Source organism: Labeo rohita, chromosome 1 (genome assembly GCF_022985175.1).
Source record: "Labeo rohita strain BAU-BD-2019 chromosome 1, IGBB_LRoh.1.0, whole genome shotgun sequence".
Classification (NCBI taxonomy): domain Eukaryota; kingdom Metazoa; phylum Chordata; class Actinopteri; order Cypriniformes; family Cyprinidae; genus Labeo; species Labeo rohita.
Genome location: NC_066869.1, coordinates 16,734,174 through 16,759,129, shown reverse-complemented (window position 1 = coordinate 16,759,129; position 24,956 = coordinate 16,734,174). Strand labels below are relative to the sequence as shown.

The window sequence follows — 24,956 nt, the reverse complement described above, 5'->3', positions numbered from 1 at the left end:
AAGCATTATTGCAGATTAAATGTAGACCACAAATTAGTGGTTGCTTATAGGGATGCCAGGGAGTTTTGAGCAACTTAAGGCTTTGTTTTAGGGAGCACTTCTGAGAAACCTGTCCACTTGAGAATTGACTCCTCGGGAATTCTGGGAAGGCAGAGTAACGATTGGATGCAGCTTTATTGTGTAAAGGTGCATCAAAGCTACATAGTTAGGTAGTAAATACTCAGATCTGTGTGAGTGTGTGTGTGTACATACAGGATGCATGGATTTCACTAGCAACCACTTTGAATCTTGTAAATGCTTACTGAGGCATAGACTTACAGGAAGTGCTTACAGATACAGATACACACGCCTGCTCAACACACATTCAAGCTATCAGAGACCCCTGCACTGGATATTGAGATGGACTGTAGGGAGGGTCTGATTTTCCTAGGACAAACATAGTTTGCTCTTCAAGCCCCATTAGGAAGTTAATGGCAGTTTAACAGCTTACGGCTTTGGGGAATCAATATCATAGAGCATATGTATGTATATATGAAGTAGGGCTGGGCAATAAAAAAGTTAACATAATCATTTTCAGCCTTTTGATGATTTTCAATATATTTCTTAATGTAAGGCGAATAAAGGAAATCTAGTATCAAGTAAAAAAAAAAATCAAGTTAAAAAAATAAATGCAAATAAATCGTTTTGTCACTAAATGAAAAGTATAATTTAATATTTTTATTGTATTCATTTCTTTACTAAGGACTAATATAACAATACATATATTTACACTACTCTTCAAGGCGTTTATTTGATCATAAATATAATACAAATAGTAATATTGTCAAATATTATTACAATTTAAAATGACAGTTTTCTATTTTAATTAATTTTAAGATTTTTAGCAGCCATTACTCTAGCCTTCAGTGTCACATGATCCTTCAGAAATCATTCTAATATGCTGATTTGCTGCTCAAGAAACATTTATTGTTATTATCAACGTCGAATAGTTGTGCTGCTTAATATTTTTGTTGAAACAATGATTGATAAACGGTAGATTTTGACTGGTAGTGTATTTTACTAAAACACAAAAATCTGAATTGAATCATGACTCATGAATCATATGGCTCTAGATTTTTGAATCAATGTAAACTGATTCACTCAAATGAATCATACCGGTAAGTGGGCTTAAGCATAGTTGTGCATTGTTGTTTATATGCTTCCATTACTAAAAAACAGCATTAAGCTGACATAAAGGTCTTGTTTGGAAGCTCGTTTCTGCCACTGAATTAAAAGAAAAAACTTCTTATCTCACAATTCTGACTTTTTTCTAGCAATTGCAAACTTGCATCTCACAATTCAGATTTTTTTTCCCTCAGAATTGTGAGTTGTAAACTCACAATCCTGAGAAATAAAATGAGAATTGCCAGATATAAGCTCAAATTTGCAATTTTCTAAAATCAGAATTGCAAGTTTCTCTCTCAAAAACTCTCAATTGTGAGTTTACATCCCACAATTCTAAGAAAAAAGTCAGAATTGGGAGTTAAAAAGTCGCTATAACTTTTTATATATTTATATTTTATATTCAGTGGCATAAACGGGCTTTCGTAATCATGCAACCACTCAAACGCACTGTGAGATCCAGTGTGAAGCATCTGAACTGAACGAAGAACACAAATGACTCTGTGATTTAAACTAGTTTAAAGCCAGATGAAACAAAACTGACAAACAGGAGAAACACTTTGCGCAACAATCCAGTCAGAAGGCTTTTTAATCTACACATCGCCATCATTTACCATGGATTTACTGTAGTAACACTAACTGCACCATGGTATTGTGGCAGAAATACAATATTCATATAGAATTTTATTATATAGGTATGTGATATGTACGTTTTTGTATTATATCCTGGCTGCTAAAAGTTTGAAAAACTAAGTGATTTAGTAAATAGTCGCTGGTGTAAATTTCTGGAGTAATTTAAGTTGAATCTTTCTAGTTGCTCTTTGATTGACAGCCTAGTCTGGCAGTGTGGTGACTCTGTTATTACCCTCATTCCTCTTTTCTGTCCCTCATTTTATCTTGAGCTGGAAGGATGGGGCTTTCTTATTTCTGGGCGTGGAGCCCAGTCTGTTTCATTAGTCTCAGCTGTAGGCTGGATGTTATTCATCACCGGTCTGGAAGTTCACAGACTTAATGAGCCTGGTGTTTGTCAATATCGTCTTTTACCATTATGTCAAGTGCATGCAAAGGATATGTTACTTTCTGCGTCTTCTATTGATTTAGTTTGTAGCCACTCCATTGGGCATGAGAGAAAGACAGCCTTGGGAAGGTAGTTGCATCCCAGTTTGCATACTTATTTGGCTCAAGTATGTACGTACAGAAGTATAGGGATGTTATCACATCATAAAATTGTCTGGTTATTGATATCACAGACTTTGCATTAGTCTACTCTATCTATTGCAGTGCCATTCCAGGTCATTTCAAATCACGGATCAATAGCTGTTCTGTACTGCAGCGGATAACTGGAAGATTACTGGTTTAAAGCCACTAGGGATTGGTGTAGTTTAAATGCAGGTAGTAAATATCAAATGCCCCTTTAGCCTTTGCTAAAGACACTTAGAGTAGGAGAAGACCCTTAGCAAAGATCCCTTTTTAACCCTGACCTTTGACCTAAACATCCAAACAAGGTGCAGAAAACAGTGTTCTAATGAAAAAATAATTAAAATATAATAGGATCAGCAGAGCAGAGAATCTCTTCGCTTTTTTCACAGTTCCTAGAATAGAGTTCAAAGAGGAGAACGGAACTACATGAAAATGTAAATGAAGTGCGGCTGCAGAGAAAATAACAGCTTCTTTTTTCTGTTCTCTCACTCCCCGCAGAGAGGAGCAGAAACATGCGAGGAGAAAGGCACAAGTTTAAGATTTTGTCTGGGAGATAAAGCCACACAAAGTCTTGAAATGAAAATCAGAGCCCAGTTTGGGGTGGTCTTCATTATATTTGGTCAGGGGTTTCAACGAATCTCTAACCCTGATTATTAGCCATCTGCTGTTCATCACTTGTGATCCTCAACGGTTTTTTTTTTTAATAACCTCTAAATTATCCACTTTTTTCCTGTATACAATATTAGAAACAGCTGCAAATATATATATATATATGCCAAAAATCATTAGGATATTAAGCAAAGATCATGTTCCATGAAGATATTTTGTAAATTTCCTACCATAAATATATCAAAACTTAATTTTTGACTAGTTAAATGCATTGTTAAGAACTTTATTTGGACAATTTTAAAAGCAATTTTCTTAGTATTTTGAATTTCTTTTTTTTCTTTTTCTTTTTGCACCCTCAGATTCCAGATTTTTTAAATAGTTATATCTCGGCCAAATATTGTCCTATCCTAACAAACCATACATCAGTGGAAAGTTAATTATATTCAGCTTTCAGATTGATTTAAAAAAAAAAAGGACCCTTATGACTGGTTTTGTAGGCCAGGATCACATATTTGTAGCATTCTTGTCATGTTTTAGCCTAAAATGACCTGAAGACCATCATGGGATTACAATTCACCCTTCGCCAGGAGTGTGACTGACAGGTGATCTGACCAATTATAATAGAGAACAATGCCGTGGCAACCACCTTCAACTCCCTAGTGAGTTTTGCACAGCCATCTCTCACGTTTCCTTCAATGTCAAATCTAGTTAAAATGAAAATAGAGGCAGTTTTAAATAAGTGAGATATCCATCCACAGAGGCCTTTGAAGGGTTCAGTCTTTTTTTCTTATGTAATGAATTGACCTGCTCTTTAATGCCTTTGCTTTCCCCTCATTGTCTCATAGGCCTCATTTGTCAGCTGCTGCATCCTTCTATTCATCTTTGTTTTTCTCTGCGTCTTCACTCTATCTATCTATCTATCTATCTATCTGTCTAATCTATCATCTAATATTTGTATTTTAATTATATTTCAGCCTTATTTCTATTAATAAAAAAAATTTAATAGTTTTGTTTTAGTTAGCAATAACAACACTGGTGTAAATCTATACTTAACACATTCTGTCAGCTATTGTTTTTCATCCCTAGTAAAAAAGTAATAGATTTAAAATGCATTTATTTTATACTAAGTATAGTTCAAGTCTATTAACATATTTACTGACACATCGCTTGAGACCTACTGATATAAAAATTATTTAAAATGTTGTAATTAAGCTTTATTTGGAGTACTACTTGCACCTACAATGTGCAAAAATGCACATTTCTTAATATAAAGCCTAAAATATGTTTTAATGTCATTATTGATGAGTATTGTGTGATTTTTACATATTTTGGATGTAAAGGCCAGTATTATTTAAAGTGTGCCTAAAGTATACTTGCAATACTTCCTCTTTAGCACAATCACATATACCTGAGTATATCTTTAGTTGGATTTCAACACTACTTCCACACAATTAAAGTGTATTAAGTATAAAATTAGTTGTTCCAATTTGGCAGACTTTAAATATACCAGTTTAGTATATTAAATGTACAATTTTATTAAGTACATAATATGTAAATGCATTTGTAGTATACTTAGCATGAAATAAATGTATTTTACATACAATTATTTTTCAATAGGGATATCATGTTTGTTTGTTAATGATTTACATATGTTTAAACATATGTTTACTTTCACAACTAACTATAATACTTACAGTAAAAATATTATAAGAGTCCTCATAAGACTCAAAGGCTAATATCTTACTGGTCTTTTTTACCATTATGATAATAAATTCTAAAATTTAAAGTCTCTATAAACATGTAGAATTCAGCACAGGCGCACACAGCGGCCACAGACTATTTGTCCACTTAATCCTCCATTAGTTGCTCAGTGGCGCCAGTCATGCTGGCAGGGAAGTCCTTGTCACACACGATGTCATCAAAGTGAGTCACAGTGGGTGAAGTCATTTCCCCCCAACTGAAACCCTTAGTGTACCATCACATGCACCAGCATGGCCTCTTTCCCTCTATCTAACGTGCACACTCTCTCTCGCTCTCTCCAGTGACCTTGTTTGTATAATTGGCCAGTTTAATGTTTTGGGGATTGTTCTCCCCTAAGTGCTGTCCTCCCTCTCAGAGATCTGAACAGCATTATGGGTCATAATGAATGTCAGCTGGCATAAGATTATTCCAGTTTGGTTTCATCAAGATATTTATGTCCTGAAGCAAACTGGTATTGAGCAGTTATTGATGTTATCATTTTACACTGGGTAATATAATCACTCAGTCTATCATTTCTTTCTCTCTCTCTTTTCTAGAAGGATCTTCCCTTGCCCAGGAAGAGCAGTGGGTGAGTATAGCAAATCCACTTTACTTGATTTCATTTTTGCGTTTGTTTGTTCGAATGTTGTCTGTGGACTGTTTTTTTTTTTTGCTGGGACCTAGCGTAATGTTGTACTCAGTAAAAGCACTTTTCCCAAACCCAATCTTAAACAAGCCACCCTGGACTTGTGTCCATTTGTCACTACACTTGTCAACACTGAAATTACTTGATGTGCTGAATGAAAGTGACAGACAGTCGGAAATCTTAAGACTAGTCTTGCATCACTGAAGGCGATATTGTGTACACGGAGGAAAAATTTGATTTTTTTTTTGTCTGTGGCATCACAACACATGCAGGGTCACAGTAATACTATGCTGCCGTGGTCAAGGAAGAAAATAATGTAGGAGTTTAGTAACTTAATGCAGTAGTTCAAGAGTGCAGGAAGTTATACTGTAATGCTAGAGTGCAACAATATGGGGTGCAGTAATGCAGGAATATTTTGGTGCAGCAATGCAGGAACACATTGATACATCAGATGGTGCAACAGTGCAAAAATGTATCAATACACTAGTGCAGTAATGCACACACCCATACACTAATGCAGTGATGGAGAGACAGTGATTCTTTAGTGCGGTGATGCAGGGATACAGTGATATACTAACACAGTGATGCATGGATGCAGCACTACACTATTGCAGGAATGAAGGGATACAGTGATGCACTATTGGAGTGATGCAGGGATACAGTGATGCACTAGTGCAATTATACACTAGTGTAGGGATGCAGGGACACACCCATACACTAATGCAGTGGTGCAGGTACACAGAAATTCTCTAGTGGAGTGATGCAGGGATGCAGTGCTACACTATTGCAGGGATGCAGTGATGCAGCGCTATACTAGTGCAGTAGTGCAGGAATGCAGTGCTACACTAGTGATGCTCTATGGCAGAGATGCATGTATACAGTGATGCAGTGATACACTAGTGCAGCGATGCAGGTACACAGTGATACACTTGTGCAGGGATGCAAGGCGACTAGTGCAGTGAGGCAGGAATGCAAGGCTACTCTAGTGCAGTGATACAGGGACACAGTGATAGACTACGGCAGAGATGCATGGATACAGTGATGCACTAGTGCAGCAATGCAGGGATGCAGTGATACACTATCGCAGTGATGCACGGACACAGTGATACACTAGTGCAGCACTTCAGGGATGCAGTGATTCACTAGTGCTGTCATACAGTGATATAGTGACGCACTAGTGCAGTGATACAGAGATGCAGTGATACAGTGATATGCTTAATGCAGGTATGTAGTGATACACTAGTACTAGTACTAGTGCAATGATGCAGTGATGCAATAGTGCAGGGATAAAGTGATGCACTATGGCAGAGATGCATGGATACAGTGATGCAGAGATACACTAGTGCAGCAATGTAGGGACGCAGTGATACACTAGTGCAGTGATGCAGGAATGCAAGGCTACACTAGTGCATGCAGGGACACAGTGATGCACTACAGCAGAGATGCATTGATACAGTGATGCAGTGATGCACTAGTGCAGTGAGGCAGTGATGCAGTTATGCACTAATGCAGCAATACAGTAATGCACTAGTGCAGCAATACGGTCATATACTAGTGCAGGTATGCAGTGATACAGTAATGCACTAGTGCAGCAATACAGTGATATACTAGTGCAGCAATACAGCCATATGCTAGTGCAGGTATGCAGTGATACACTAGTGCAGGGCAGTAATACACTAGTGCAGTGATACACAGTGCAGCGATACAGTGATACACTAGTGCAGGTATGCAGTGATACAGTAATGCACTAGTGCAGCGATACAGTGATACACTAGTGCAGCGATACAGTGATACGCTAGTGCAGGTATGCAATGAAACACTAGTGCAGCGATACAGTGATATGCTAGTGCAGGTATGCAGTGATACACTAGTGCAGCGATACAGTGATACGCTAGTGCAGGTATGCAGTGATACACTAGTGCAGCGATACAGTGATACACTAGTGCAGCGATACAGTGATACACTAGTGCAGCGATACAGTGATACACTAGTGCAGCGATACAGTGATACGCTAGTGCAGGTATGCAATGATACACTAGTGCAGCAGTGATACACAGTGCAGCGATACAGTGATACACTAGTGCAGCGATGCAGGGACATAGTAATACACTAGTGCAGCGATACAGTGATACACTAGTGCAGGTATGCAGTGATACACTAGTGCAGCGATACAGTGATACGCTAGTGCAGGTATGCAATGATACACTAGTGCAGCGATACAGTGATACACTAGTGCAGCGATACAGTGATACGCTAGTGCAGGTATGCAATGAAACACTAGTGCAGCGATACAGTGATATGCTAGTGCAGGTATGCAGTGATACACTAGTGCAGCGATGCAGGGACACAGTAATACACTAGTGCAGTGATACACTAGTGCAGGGACACAGTGATACACTAGTGCAGCGATACAGTGATACGCTAGCAGTGAAACACAGCGATGATACACAGTGCTAGTGATACGCTAGTGCAGGTATGCAAGTGATACACTAGTGCAGCGATACAGTGATAGGTATGCACTAGTGCAGCGATACAGTGATACACTAGTGATACAGTGATACACTAGTGCAGTATACAGTGATACACTAGTGCAGCGATAATACGCAGTGATGCAGTGATGCAGTGATATACTAGTGCAGCGATACAGCGATATGCTAGTGCAGGTATGCAGTGATACACTAGTGCAGCGATGCAGGGACACAGTAATACACTAGTGCAGCGATACAGTGATACACTAGATGCAGTGATACACTAGTGCAGCGATACAGTGATACACTAGTGCAGCGATACAGTGAGTGCTAGTGCAGGATACAGTGATACACTAGTGCAGCGATGCAGGGACACACAGTGCAGCGATACAGTGATACACTAGTGCAGGTATGCAGTGATACACTAGTGCAGCTACAGTGCAGCGATACAGTGATACACTAGTGCAGCTAGTGCAGGTATGCAGTGATACAGAGATACAGTAATACACTAGTGCAGCGATACAGTGATACACTAGTGCAGTGCAGTGCGCTAGTGCAGTGATACACTAGTGCAGCGATACAGTGATACAGTGATACACTAGTGCAGCGATGCAGGTAATACACTAGTGCAGCGATACAGTGATACACTAGTGCAGCGATACAGTGATACACTAGTGCAGCGATACAGTGATACACTAGTGCAGCGATACAGTGATACGCTAGTGCAGGTATGCAGTGATACAGAGATACAGTGATACACTAGTGCAGAATGTAGGGACGCAGTGATACACTAATGCAGTACTACAGTAATACATTATTGCAAAAAATGAAGTTTTTGTGGCAGTGCAGTAATGCAGGAGTTCTGGAGAGCAATGGTTCTTAACTAGTGGTCATGAGCTCAAAATGAATCTGTTCTGATAGTTTCACCGACTGCAGGGGTGAAATGCTACATGCAAATAATAAAATGCAACCATCCATACAAATGTGCAAAATTAGGGTAGCAACATTAAAGGTCTTATCAACTTTTGAAAGAGAGGAGAAAACACTTCCCATATCTTTTAATGTTGACTTCAAAGGCTGTACATTCAGTCAACGTATGGTATTTTAGCATAATATCAAAGATGCCAACATCAGCAAAAGCCATAAACTGCAAGAAAATGCAACACAGACTAAATTAGATACTTGTACATGATTTTTGGCAACCACAGTGTGCTCGGTGCAGCGAATTAATGGCTTCAAAGAACGTCACTTGAGTTTATCTGAAGGACGTTTTTGTTAACTTTTGAACAATGTGTAATTTTAGCACAGTGTTGCTGTCTGGTGTGAAATCCAAAATCAGCTGAGAGCCAGTACTGTAGAGTCTGAGCTGTACAGATAATGAATGAAGCGCTGGCCTTGGTGCTGAACCCTTCTCAGGCGTGAGAAACTCCCTGGATGTGTTTCCTCTGCGTCTCTATGCCTGTCTATACTGAACACTTGTGTGTGTGATCCTCTGCTTCTGTTTATTGCCTATATATAGCACCACAACACCTCCTTTTTGACACGTTTAGTGTCAGAGAGTGTGTGGGCTTCGTTAGCTCCTGTGAGAGTTTTGGCTTTTTGTATGCTGATCACATCCGAATGGCTGTTGTTTGTAATGGTCTCTATTGTGGACAGTGCCCCTAACCATTAGCATTCACGTACCTGCAATAAAGAGCCTCTCCAAAGACTCACACACACAATACAGGTGCTTAAATGCATGTGTGTATGAATAGAGCTCTCCTGGGAGGTTTGTGAAGAGTCAAGGAAATGTGGAAGGGTTTTTTGTAGGCAGCTTATGGCAGCTAATAACGGATAGGTCTTTTGTGCTCAGTACGGGTCACGCTGTTTAATTGGGCTGATACAGTAGATTAATCAGCAGACGATCAATATGACATTTCCAGGACTGCTGAACCGCGCCAGCTATAATCAGGGTACGGTCTCACCGCTGTCTGGACCGCCATGACTTTCAGAACAGCCACTCTAGAAAGCTGTAGATGTCTTTGTTTTCTTGATGTTTTTAATGGAAATTGTCAATTATTTTTGAGAATGCACTAACTTTTAAGCATTTAACTTGAAACTTTAGTGTGACATTTCCATTGTGCGACTGGACGGGTCCATCCATTATTCCAGGTCATATTTTCCCTTCTATGAATTTGACCCGGTAACTCCTAAAAGCTCATCTGCATCTCTCTCTCTCATCTATATTTCATCTCTCTTTCCACCATCCAGATCATTTATTATTGAAATGAGCAGCTTTTAATGTGTGTCTGGGCCGGTGTGCAGCTGAGCGTGTGTGCTTTGGGAGACGGCGGCCCTCCCAGTCCCAACAGACCCTCCCGACTGTGACGTGACGCGATCCGAAGGTTCAGACAAGGTTTATTGTGGTGAGCTATCTAGGGCACAGAGATGATGTCAGTTCTTATATAGCCTGGCATACACAGAAAGATGGGCAGGGCTCTGTAGCCACATCACAATGAAATCGACCAATCGGATGCAAGCATCCAAATAGAAGCGGCCCAAAACCCTGTGGTGTGATCTCTGCAAAAAAAGCCATTAATATAAGGTGCTCCTCTCTTCTTTTGACCCTTCCCATATGTCTGATTTTTTATCTTATATTGAAATGTTTAATTAAAAACCTAAATACAGATTCCCATGAATTATTAGTTACACTAATTATTTAATAATGTCTTAATATATTTTGAAATTAATATGTTAAATATATTCACATTTTTATTATTAAAATAAAATAAGGACTCCATAATGCACACCATTATGTAGATTGTTTATTGTATTTTGATCACATAAACTGAATCAACGCACCTTACTGTTTACTATGTAAATCGGCACAGGACTTTATATATTTATTATAATAAATACTTTTTTTATGTTTTAAAAATATTTTTATTTGTTCAAAATTGTGCTTTATCTGAAAAAAATCATCGTCATCATTATTATTATTGTTAGTATTATTAAGACGATTTAGACTGTCCCTGTGAGTTAATCAAAACTCTTATTGAGTGATTAATTGTGCATTATTTTTTCAACAATCTTTTTGTGGAATTTTTTTGAAAAATGATTAAAGAAATTTGAAAAGAATTGAAAAATGATTAAAGCAAAGTCTAAATAAAGGCTTCAGTCATACATTAATATTTATTATTAAACTGATTTTTTTTTAAATAGTATTTTAAATATATTATTGAATAAATAGATATTGGATTTTTGCAATATTCGCTAAAATATTTTTTCTTTGTGTTCAAAATTGTGCAGATGATGCCTTGATTATCTATAAATGTTTTTTTACAAATCTTTATCTTTTTTGTGGAATTTTTGGAAAAATGATTAAAGAAATTTTAAAAGAATTTAAAAACGATTAAAGAAAAATCTAAATAAAAATTTGCATTATACATTATTATTTATTATTATACAGATTTTTAAATAAATAATAAATAGCATTTGAAATATATATTTATTAATGTTTTTCAAAATATATATATATTCACATTTATTCAAAATGTATTCAAAAAATGCTTTATCTGAAAAAAAAAATATCGTCATGATCACCATTATTTTTTTTTTATTATTATTATTAAGACAGTTTAGACTGTCTCATATTCAGTGAATAATTGTGCATTATTTTGTACATTTGTCACAATTCTTTATCTCTTTGTGGAATTTTTGAAAAATGATTAAAGAAATTTGAAAAGAATTTTAAATTTAAAAATGATGTATTAATATTTTTTAAATATATATATTTTTCTCTGTTCAAAACAATGTGCAAAACATAACCTTATGTTTAATTGGATTTTCACTATATTCACTATGTACTATATTTTACTGTACTAACTATATTTAGTCAAAATTATTGGAGACATTTCAGTGTTTCAGTGCTTTATCTGAAAAAAAAAAGATCTTCATTGTCATCATCATTGTTATTTTTTTTTATTACTATTAAGACAATTTAGACTGTCTCGGTAAATTTAATCAAAACTCCTATTCAGTGATTAATTGTGCACTATTTAATTTTTTTTTTTTTGTGGAATTTTTGGAAAAAATGAAAAAGAAATTTGAAAAGAATTTAAAAATGATTAAAGAAAAATCTAAATAAAGATTTGCATTATGCATTATTATTATACAGATTTTTTTTTTTTTTTTTTACAAAAAGTAGTATTTTAAATATATTTTTATTTTTTAAATTAAATATTATAATTAAATTATTTTTTTTTAAACATATATTTTTCTCTGTTCAAAGTGGTGTGCAAAATATATCCTTACATGTAATTGGATTATTCCTGTGTTCACTATACACTTGCTTTTACTGTATATTTGTTCAAAAAATGGTTTTGTACACGAAAGTGTTGTAGGACCTTTCAGTGCCGATACATAAATATTAGGATATTATTACAATAATTTCTGAAGGATCATGTGACACTGAATACTGGAGTAATAATGCTGAAAATGTAGCTTTACATCACAGGAATAAATTACTATTTACAAACAGAAAACACTTATTTTAAATTGTAATAATATCATATATATATATATATATATATATATATAAAATATGAAGACATTTCAGTGCAGGTACATAAATCTGAAAATATATTTATATCATTAAAAAGCTAAAAATAATGAAATGCTGTTTCAATCCGATTTGAACATCCATGTTTAAGGGTCCAGATAACCTGTGGTATATTTTATGAACAAGATCAACATAATCCTTTCCTCTGTTTCTTTTTATCCCTCCCATGTGCCATTCAGATTTCCATTACCAGCGGCGCAGTCCTGAGCTCTGAGCTCTGATAGGCTTTTAATGGCCACACACACATGCTGACAGTCCTCCCTCCCCTCTCTCTCTCTCTCTCTCGCTCGCTCTCTCGCTGTCTTTACTTCCTGGCTTGGCACATTACCCTTGAGAGCCACCTTCCCTCTCTCTCTCTCTCTCTCTCTCCCTCTGTCTCTCTCTCTGTCTGTGTATCTCCATCAGTCAGCCACACACACTCAGACGAACCCGGAGCATGTGTGAGGGAGGACGTGATGTGTCATGGCGTAGTCGGCTGCTTTCTGTGAATGTTGTTTAAGTGTGTGTTGACACACTCGGCTGCCGCTGTCACTCTCATCGCCGTGTGTGCGCCTGCCAACCGGCCGTCCTGGCTAGCAACATGTTCCGCCGAACCAAAAGGTAAACGAGAGAGAGAGAGAGAATTATTTGGCTGGAGCTTGCAATTATGACTCATCAGAATGTGCAGCTCGGGGTTTGATTTTTCAGATAAATTGGTGATGGGGATTTTGTTATTTTTTGATGATGATGATGATGGTGGTGGTGATGATGATGATGATGATGATGCGCTGTGATTGTTTACACTGATGTCATCGTCTCTCGGCTGTTTCATGGAGGGGTGACAGCTTGTGTTTTGCAAGTGTGTTTGCATGTGTGAACTCATGAGGTCTCGTCTTTCTGTTGAAGTAGTGATAGACCGATATATCGGTCGGGGTGATTATCTGGTCGTTCGTTTTATGGTCATTTTGAGATTATCGGTGTTGGCTAATAACCAGGTCCAAAACTGACACTTTGCCACACCTGCCATTGATGGATAAACATTTACGTCACATGCATTTTTTTGCATTATTTATTTAAAAATAATACTTCAAATATTTTTCAAATTTAAATAAACATAATTATTTATTATAAAAAATAAATACATCAAATATTTTTATTAAATTGTTTTTTTTTTTTAAATAAACATAAATAAAGATTATATTATAGACACAAATATATATTTTGTCACATAATAGAATTTATTTATTAACTTGTTGTTTTTAATTGAATATGAGCAACGCAAAAATGGCAGATTGAAAATATAAAATATTGTCTTGAATCTACGGTAAATTTTAGTGATTAAAAAAATAATAATAATAATTTAATTCAGCAAATATGCGTTAAATTGATCAAAAGTGACTGTAAAGACATTTATGAATGCTGTTCTTATGATATTTATATTCATAAAAGAATCCTGAATAAAATGTAGTTTCCATAAAAATAGTAAGCAACAAAACATGGATAATAATAAGAACTGTTATTAATAATTTAACAATAATTGAACAGCAAAAAATTGACTTTTTGCACTATTTACTTAAAAATAATACTTCAAAATATATTTCAAATTAAATCAAATATCTACAAATATTATTTTATTATATTATAAATATTTTCTGCCACATAATAGAATGTTTATTATTAACTTGTCTTTTTAATTGAATATGAGCAATGCAAAAATGACAAATTGAAAATATTGTCTTTAATCTGCTGTGCATAGTGATTTTGTATAAAAATAATAAACTGATTAAAAGTGACAGTAAAGACATTTATGAATGCTGTTCTTTTAAAATTTATATTTATAAAAGAATCCTGAAAAAAACGTAGTTTCCATGAAAAAATGAAGCAACATAACATGGATAATAATAATAAGAAGAAGAACCACCTTTATTAATAATTTAACAATAATTGAACAGCAAAAAAAAAAACAGACTGTTTGCCATGTTTGTCACATTGACAAACATTTGTCACAAAAATGACAAATTGAAAATATTGTTCTATCTACAGTATATTTTAGTGATTTTTTTTTTTCAAATAAATAATTTTATTCAGCAAAGATGCATTACATTAATCAAAAGTGACAGTAAAGACATTTATGAAGACTGAATGCTGTTCTTTTTAAAAGAATTCATAAAAGAATCCTGAAAAAAAGTAGTTTCTGTAACAATATTAAGCCACAAAGCATTGATGATAATAATAAGATCCATTAATAAGAATTAAACAATAATTGAGGTGCAAATCAGCATATTTGAATGATTTCTGAAGGATCATGGTACACTGAAGACTGGAGTAATGATGCTGAAAATTTAGCTTTGCATCAGAAATTATATTTTTAAATATATTCGGATAGAAAACACTTATTTTAAATGGCAATAATATTTCACAATTTTGCTGTTTGATCAAATAGCTTTGAGAGAAAAAAAGATAAAAGAGCTGATAATCTCAAAAATTATGCATTATCAACATATTATCAGCCTGACATGAATTGTATCTGCTTTAATCTCTAGATAATGCATTTTTGGTATTAGAAAACTCATATCTGTTGACCATTTGTGTAAACATGTATTAATTAAATGTATGTAGCTAAACTCGTGTGCATATGCACATACACACACTTTTTTTGGCTTTGCATGAGCAGATAACAGGGAAGCAGCGACTACATGTGTTTATGTTTTTTGCATATGCTGCGTGTGCTTCTGTTTGTGTGTTTATATGTGTGACTGAAGAGATTAAAGTGGCTTTGAACACGTGTGTGTGTGTGTGCGTGTGCGTGTGTGTTCACTCTCGCTCTCTCTTCATCTCTGTCTGTCCCCCATGGTGCTCCATTCTGTCTGCACTGACGCTGTTGAGCTCACATTAGTCATATTCGGCTGTGTGTGTGTGTGTATCAGGGCTTATGAATAGTTAAAGTTCAATTATTTTGTTCAGCACTGTAAAAAGATGAATTTACTTTTTATTAAAGGAGTAGTTCATGCTAAAATGAAGATTTATTTTTTTTTATGATGCTGTCTTGTGACTGGAGTCTGGTTGCACCTGATGAACCCACTGAATTGATGTATTATTTATTATTCGTGTTTTTTTAAGATTTGCTCAGCGAGGTTTTCTTTTTAGCCATTGCTCCACTATGACAAACGCTGACCTGATCAAGGGGTTCAAGGTTTAGCTGGTTAACTGTGCTGTCTAACTGGATTATTCTGTCGCAAAAAGCATCTTTCTTCATTAATGGCTGTTCAAATGTCACTGTGTGTTCAGATGAAATAAGTTCATAGCATATACACTTTTTTTTTTTTTATATAAATTCCAAATACTTGTATATATATAAATATTGTATTTGTTAATTTTTTTTTTTTACTTAAAGTCAGAGGTAGGTTTATATATGTATATAAATTCCTAATTTTTTATTTTATTTTATTTTATTTTATTAATATAGGTATATAAATCCCAAATATTTAATCAGATTTTAGTAGACAATTTAGGTATTTTATTTCATTTAATGTTATTTTGTTTTATTTGATTTGCTTGTTTCTTTTTAATTTCTATTTTAATTTAGTTTTAGAGGTATATAAATCCCAAATATTTCATCATATTTTAGTAGACCTTTTAGCTTTTTCTTTTCTTTTCATTTCTACTTTATTTTAATTTATAGAGGTATGTTTATTTATAGAGGTATATAAATCCTGAATTTTTAATCTTCTTTTAGCAGATGGTTTATTTCATTTCATTTTTTTTTTTTTTTTTTTTTAATTTATTTATTTATTTATTTTTAGTTTTAGTTTTACAGGTATTTAGTTTATAGATGTATATAAATTCTAAATATCTAATCATATTTTAGAAGATGTTTTAGCTGTTTTATTTCATTGTATTTTTTTTATTTTGTTTTATTTTTATCTCTATTTCATTTTTAGTTTTAGAGATATTTATAGAGGTATATAAATCTGAAATATTATATTTTATTTTATTAATTTATTTTATTTTATTTAGAGAAGCATATAAATTCCAAACATTTAATAATATTTTAGTAAATGTTTTAGCATTATTTTATTTATTTTTTTATTTTTTTGATAAAGGTATATAAATTCCAAATATTTAATCATATTTTAGTAAATATTATATTATTTTATTTTTTATTTTTTTTTTTTTTTTTTTTTTTATATTGATGTATATGGATCCCAAATATTTAATCATATTTTAGTAGATGTTTCAGCAGTTTTTTGTTTTATTTTGTTCAGTTTTTAGAGGTATATGGATCCCAAGTAAATGTTTTAGTAGTTTTTTTTAAATTAATTTTTTTTAGTTTCTCATTTTTTAAACCATAAAATTGACTGTTTTTCCCTGTTTGCTGCGTTTGACATCACAGCTCTGAATAGTCGCTAGCAAAGGCCTTGGGATTGTGCACAGAATTAAATTTGTATAGCTAGAAGCATTTGTGCTCACATATTTGTGCTTAAATTATGTTTCGGGAGAGCGTGTTTTGATATTTTGTTGTCGTCTCTGTGCGTTTATTGCTTTCTGTTCATCTGTCATTTGGGATGGGCTGCTCTGAGCCTCCAATGCTTTTATGGAAGAAAACAGACGGCGTGGGAATATGAATGAGAGGCAGAGAACAGAAAGCATGAGCCTGAGGAGATGTCTTGGCCTATATTTGAGAACAGTGGAGTGGGTTAACTGAGTTCCTCTCTCTAAAAGACCTGCTCTTGCCTTTTTTCTTTCTTCATCCTGCACTTCACTTTACAACTCACTCATTACTGATCATCAAATCTCAGCTGACACATATCAAAGGCAGAAGAAGAAAGAGAAAGGGTTTGGAGCGGCGGGCCTTTCGAGGACTGAAAATGTTCTGGTGTGAAACGCGTCCTCATGATAACTTTGTTTTCAAAGTGTGTGTGTGTGACGACGTCGGAAACCGAAAGTTGTTTATGCTTTTTGATGTTACTTGGCAGCCGCATGACATTTTAATTATTAATGTTAAACATTATGTAAAAAATGATTTTAAAAAACGGTAAAAGATTAAAAATGCTACGATACAAACCTGTTAATTGGTTAACTGTATTTTTCCTTAATATATTGGGTAAAAAACAACAAGATCTAACCTTATAGTTAATATATCTGAACCGTAAAATACTGTTAAATGTACAGTTTTTGGAAATGAAAAAGAACAAGATCATCTTATATTTTATAGTAAAAGAAAATATGACAACTCATATTTGATGTTTTTTTTAAACAAAAATAAATGTTTCTTCTTCATTTTTTTTCTTATCACATATGTTCATTGGGGTTTTATATTACATATAATCTGTAAAACCTAAAATGTTGCTGCCATATTTATTATTATGGAAACCACAGCTGTGATTTTTTTTTTTTTTTTTTTTTTTTTTTTTTTTTTTTTTTTCCAGTGGTCTTGTTTTTTTATGAATTTATATATATAGTCTAATTTTTATATAATATTTTTTTATTTAGATAATATTTTACATATTTCAGTTTCTTTATTGCCATGTGAGAGTAATGATATTTTTAATAATTTATTTGTTTGTTTAATAGTGTTTTATGTATATTATTATGTCATTTAAAATACGTGGCAGTAATGTGACATTTTATTGAATAATTATGAACACAAAATATTTTATTTATTACCATTTTGACTTTTTATTTAATGAATAAATGAATTTTCATTTAGTTTACAAATAATTTACTGTCACAGAGCTTGAAATGTATATAAAAATTAAACTAAAGTAAACATAAAATAAAATAAAATAAAATAGAAATAAAAAAACATGAAAACTAATTCAATAAAACAAAAATAATAATAAATAATATAATATACACATCTAAAATATGATAAATTATTTTGGATTAAATGCCTCTACAAATAAAATAAAATAAAGTAGAAATAAAAACATAAAAAACAAATGAAATAAAACAAAAATAATAATAAATAAAATAGCTAAAACATCTACTAAAATATGATGAAATATTTGGGCTTAATATACCTCTATAAATATAATATAATATAATATAATATAATATAATATAATATAATATAATATAATATAATATAATACAGAAATAAAAAAAAAAACATAAAATAAAACAAAATAAAATAAAAATAAATAAAATAGCCAAAACATCTACTAAAATATGACGAAATATTTGGGCTTTATGTACCTCTATAAATAAAATAAAATAAAATAAAATATGCACATCTAAAATATAATAAATTATTTTGGATTTACATACCTATATAAACTAAATACCTCTAAAACAAAAAAACAAATAAAATAAAACAGAAATAAAATAAAATAGCTAAAACATGAATAAAAATGATTAAAATATTCTGGATTTATTTATTTGTTAGTTTATTTAATAGTATTTTATATTTATTATTATTTTATATTTGTAACTCCTCTAGGTTTTGCTCTAATTAGGACTATAAAAATATTAAAGCTCTGTGGTAAACATGAAAATGATGCCAAAAGCAGTGTCTGAGATGATTCAGAGTTCTCTTGAGATCATATAACATTATATATATGATTCTGTACATGATTCTTCACGCCTGAAATGACAAACCTCCCTGACTCCACTGCCTCATGTAGCAATCAGAGCTCAGGAAATGAAAGCACAGCAGGAAAAATGAAAGGATGACGTACGAGCGGATGAACGGAGGAATACTTGCGGCGTAATCTTGTTTGTCTGTGACTTATAGTAGATTATAGACAAAGTGGATGGTGATGGTGTGATGCTGAGAGCAGGAGAGTTCAGGAATCACTGAGACGACGTTCATTCATAACCACAGCATTCATTCATAAAGAATTTCCCAGCATGACGGCGGCTCATCTGGTTTGTCCCGTCCACACTAATATAAAACACAAAAATAGATCCTAGACCTGCAGTGAGCAGAATGACTAAAATCTTATTTTGGTGTAGTCATTTTAATATGTTTCTTTATAATATGTTTCAATATATAGTTTTTTTTTACTGCAGGAAATTTGATGACATAATGGTTTGTATTTGTGGCAATGCCTATTTTCGTAAAGTATTTAGAAAAAAAAAACTGTTTAAAAAAAAACATTATTTTACATTTAGGCTGAGATAAAGATGGAACAGTATCATCACTGTTCACTAACAATAATTGTTTTATTTTATTTATATCAATTGTTTGATTTTATTTTTAATGTATTTGATTTTGTTTTTAATATTTTATTTTCTTAATGTTTTATTTCCTTAATGTTTTGTTTTGTTTTGTTTTGTTTTGTTTTGTTTTGTTTTTTTTTTTTGTTTTGTTTTATTTTATTTTATTTTATTTTCATTTTTATTTTATTTTCTATTTTATTTTATTTTATTTTATTTTATTTATTTTATTCTTAGAGAGTCTAACAGCTGAAATCAGGCCATTTTTTATTTTATTTTATTTTATTTTATTTTATTTATTTTATTCTTAGTGAGTCTAACAGCTGAAAATTGGTAATTTTATTTTATTTTATTTTATTTTAAACTTAGAGAGTCTAACAGCTGAAATCAGGCCATTTTTTTTATTTAATTTTATTATTTTATTATTTTATTTTATTTTAAACTTAGAGAGTCTAACGGCTGAAATCATGCAATTTTTTTATTTTAATTTATTTTATTTTATTTTTCAAGAGTTGAAAATGCTGTTATAAAGATGTATGCAATCAAATTATCGAAAACAAGAATTTATCAGGATTAGTTTTAATTTCAGATGATTTCAGATCATCAGCTCTGCTGTGGTTTGTTAGTGTTTTTGTGGTCTTACAGCATTAGGAGTGACTATATTTTTCAGTTCAATCTGTACAGAGAATTATCTGGAATTGAGATGACTTTTAAATTCTGTCCATAAATGTAATGTAGCCGATAGATGTTATGTAATAAATGCAGCTCACATACTGAATTAAATTAGTCATGCATATATATATATCACCTGAATCCCAGTGAAACAGACTTCAGTGCCGCTCAATATGCCAATGCTGTTTTCGAATTAAAGTTTGATGTGAAGCCGGTGTTACTGCGAAGTTGGCTGAGGTTTAAAGATTGCCTGCTTTAGCCTTTAGAAGATCACAGCATTTTATATTAAAGCAAAGTCTGAAATTTACATCACGGATCAAACACACTTGACCGGCTAATCAAAGATTTAGGGTTCACTTGCACATTACAGACAGATCTTCAAAACATTTAACTCTCTTCTGCTGATCTTTAAAACCAGTGGGTAGCAGATTATTTTTAATTAATTTTTTTTTTAATTTTCTCTTATATTTATATTCTATTTTATATATTTATTTAGTTTATTTATTTAATATTATTAAAAATATTTATTTTATTTTATTTACATTTTTTAAAAAAATATTTTATTCTATTATAAATTGTTAATATATTGTATTGTCTTTTAGTGCATTTTCTTTCTTTTTTTTTACGGTTAATTTTACAGGTCTTTTTTAAAAAAAATGCACATCTGTAATGTGAATGCAGGGACACGGTTTCTTTTCTGCAATGTCATCCACCAAAGACATTGTGGCTGGAGGACATTGTGAATATTTTATTTAAATCAGCGTGTCTCACAGCTGAAACTGGGCCGGTGGAATGTGTCGGGACACTGAGACACAAACCTTGTGAAAGCAGGACATCCGGTCACCTGTTTATCAGTCCTTTTTGTCCTTCTTTCCCTCCACCTATCATGAGCAGAGACAGGAATGAAGGTCCTCTGTGAGCTTTGCTCTCTAACACGGGCTCCAGAGTCTATATTTATCCCATTCACCTCCTGCGAGCCTCTCCTTGCCCCATTCATCTGCACACTCATCTATTCTCTTTCCTTTCTGCCTTTTCTTCTCTTTCTTGAAACTGTGCAAACCAGTATCTGCTGGAATACCCTCATCCTATTGCCTAGCAACCAGAAGTCATGTGACCTTACATCACCACACCTCATCACCACACCCTTTGCATTAGGAGTTGAATTTCACTCCATATGTATTAAATGTTGGGACACTTATATATACACACATATATATATATTACTTTATTTTTAGGGATATTTCATTTAAATTTGGTGAGTCTGACAGCTGAAATCAGGCCATATATTATATTTTATTTTATTTTATTTTATTATTTTATTTTGTAGGGAATATTTCATTTAAATGTGGTGAGTCTGGCAGCTGAAATTAGTCCGTATATTATATTTTATTTTGTTGTTTTTTATTTTATTTTATTTTATTTTGTAGGGGATATTTCATTTACATTTGGTGAGTCTGACAGCTGAAATCAGGCCGTATATTATATTTTATTTTATTTTATTTTATTTTATTATGTTGTAGGGAATATTTCATTTATATTTGAATCTGACAGCTGAAATCAGGCCACATATTTTATTTTTTGTTTTTTTAGTTTATTGGGGATATTTAATTTAAAATTGGAGCGTCTGAAGGCTAAAATCAGACATTTTGTTTTATTTTATTTTATTTTATTTCATTGGGGAAATTTAATTTAAAGTTGTTGAATTTTTGTTTTGTTTTGTTTTCCTTTTTTCCTTGTTTTCCTTTCCTTTTTTTTATTTTATTTTTTTGGGGGGAAATTTCTTTTAAATTTGGTAAGTCTGACAGCTGAAATCAGGCCATATATTTTATTTTATTTTATTGGGAATATTTAATTTAAAGTTGTTAAATCTGACAGCTGAAATCAGGCCATAGTTTTATTTTGTTTTGCTTTATTTTATTTTATTTTATTTTATTGGGGATATTTAATTTAAAGTTGGAGAGTCTGAAGGCTGAAATCAGGCCATTTATTGTATTTTATTTTTTATTTTATTTTATTTTGTTTTATTTTATTTAACTATATTTCATTTTATTATTTTATTTAGTTTGGGATATTAAAGTTGGTGAGTCTGACAGCTGAAATCAGGCCATTTCTTTTCTTTTTTCTTTTCTTTTTTCTTTTCTTTTCTTTTATTGTTTTATTTCATTTTATTTTATTTAAAGTTGGTGAGTCTGACAGCTGAAATCAGGCCATTTCTTTTCTTTTTTCTTTTCTTTTTTCTTTTCTTTTCTTTTATTGTTTTATTTTATTTTATTTTATGTAAAGTTGGTGAGTCTGACAGCTGAAATCAGGCCATTAGGCCACAATAAAATCTTATTTTACATTTTAATTGTTATCATTTTATTTTATTAATGACTACTTGTCTTATGAAGATCATTACATACCTTCCCCTACAGGGTTATTTGAAGGATAGATCCTATTTTATTAACTTAGACACCTGTTTGAAAGTCCACGGTTGTGTTTGGTGACACCCGGTGCGCATTGGGACTCCGCACATCTGTAACTAAACACAACATATGCCGGTGACCAGTCGTGTTGCTCTCTACAGCAGGAGCAACAGATGAAGCATCTGAGACGGAGCTCTGGAGACATACGAAGATGAGAAATGTAACAGGTGTGCAGTAAAGATGATGAAGCGTCCCGCCGCGGAGCAGCTCTCGTAGCATTAGTAAATTGACTGCTCTTCTGTAGAGCAAGCGAGCGTCGTGTGTGCTGCATTTAATAAAGTCGATCTCCCTGCTGTGTGTCGTTAAACAGGTTTAGTGTATTAGTTGTTGTGTTGTAGTCTTGGGATAGATTATTAGTCATTATGTGAGAGTCTGAGCAGGTGTTAATTGAGGAGGTGTCTGGGTCAATCTCCATGCCAACCATTGATTTAACCTCTAACCTTGTGATGACAGATCCGCCTGGAAAATTAGCCTTTTTTTTTTTTTGCGGCTTTTAAAGATGTTGCTTGTTCACATCACATGTATTTTTGTGTTTCATTCTTCCATCCTCCATTCTTTTTTTTTAAAAGATGAAAAGGTTTTGGGTGATGTCTTTCTCTGATAATCCCTGAATATATAAATTGAGGAACAGATTGTCACCGTGTCTTGGTCAGATCTCTGCTTCACTGCACTCAAAATCCTTTAAATCCGACATAAAAGAATCACCAGCATTTACATTTACATCAAAATCAAAATAAATTCACACACTGCCATGCAAAGGTTTGGGATCAGTAAGATTTTTAATGTTTTAAAGATGTTTTTTTCTGCACATCAAGGCTGCGTTTATTTGATTACAGAAAAAAAACAGTAATATTGTTATATATAAATATTTATATTTTCATTGACATATTCAGATTTATAAAAAATAACAATTTACATTTATATTTTTAGATTTTTTTTTATTTTCATTTTATTTTAAATTCATTGGAGATATTTAATTTAAAGTTGGTGAGTCTGACAGCTGAAACCAGGCCTTATTTTATTTTATTTTATTTTATTTTTTTATTTTTAGGGATATTTATTTTAAAGTTATTGAGTCTGACAGCTGAAACCAGGCCTTATTTATTTTTATTTTTATTTTTATTTTATTTATTTTTAGGGATATTTAATTTAAAGGTAGTGAGTCTGACAGCTGAAACCAGGCCTTATTTATTTTTATTTTATTTTATTTTATTTATTTTTAGGGATATTTAATTTAAAGGTAGTGAGTCTGACAGCTGAAACCAGGCCTTATTTTATTTTATTTTATTTTATTTTATTTTAATTTTTTTTAGGGATATTTAATTTAAAGTTAGTGAGTCTGACAGCTGAAACCAGGCCTTATTTTATTTTATTTTATTTTATTTTTTTTTTTATTTTTTTTTAGGGATATTTAATTTAAAGTTAGTGAGTCTGACAGCTGAAACCAGGCCTTATTTTATTTTATTTTATTTTATTTTATTTTTTTATTTTTATTTGTAGGGATATTTCATTTAAAGGTAGTGAGTCTGACAGCTGAAACCAGGCCTTATTTTATTTTATTTTATTTTATTTTTTTATTTTTATTTTTAGGGATATTTAATTTAAAGTTAGTGAGTCTGACAGCTGAAACCAGGCCTTATTTTATTTTATTTTATTTTATTTTATTTTATTTTATTTTATTTTATTTTTTTTTTTATTTTTAGGGATATTTAATTTAAAGTTAGTGAGTCTGACAGCTGAAACCAGGCCTTATTTTATTTTATTTTTTTATTTTATTTTATTTTATTTATTTTATTTTATTTTATTTTTTTTTTTTTATTTGTAGGGATATTTCATTTAAAGGTAGTGAGTCTGACAGCTGAAACCAGGCCTTATTTTATTTTATTTTATTTTATTTTTTTATTTTTATTTTTAGGGATATTTAATTTAAAGTTAGTGAGTCTGACAGCTGAAACCAGGCCTTATTTTATTTTATTTTATTTTATTTTATTTTATTTTATTTTATTTTTTTTATTTTTAGGGATATTTAATTTAAAGTTAGTGAGTCTGACAGCTGAAACCAGGCCTTATTTTATTTTATTTTATTTTATTTTATTTTATTTTTTTTTTTTTTTTTTTTTAGGGATATTTAATTTAAAGTTAGTGAGTCTGACAGCTGAAACCAGGCCTTATTTTATTTTATTTTTAGGGATATTTAAATTAAAGTTGGCGAGTCTAACAGCTGAAACCAGGCCATATTTTATTTTATTTTTTTT

The 24,956-nt window shown here is 32.1% G+C and overlaps 1 protein-coding gene across 2 annotated transcripts in view; it reads left to right on the top strand.

Moving 5' to 3' along the window:
* mast1a (microtubule associated serine/threonine kinase 1a) overlaps positions 1 to 24,956 on the top strand; it is a 70,939-nt gene that overhangs the window by 4,077 nt on the left and 41,906 nt on the right. Inside the window, exon 2 of one of the 2 annotated variants that reach the window (XM_051137974.1) lies at positions 5,268 to 5,299. In XM_051137974.1, coding sequence (XP_050993931.1) covers positions 5,268 to 5,299 — 32 coding nt within the window. Of the gene's footprint in view, positions 1 to 5,267; positions 5,300 to 12,761; positions 13,025 to 24,956 lie in introns of those variants that run through there. The other variant, XM_051138057.1, reaches the window with a different exon arrangement.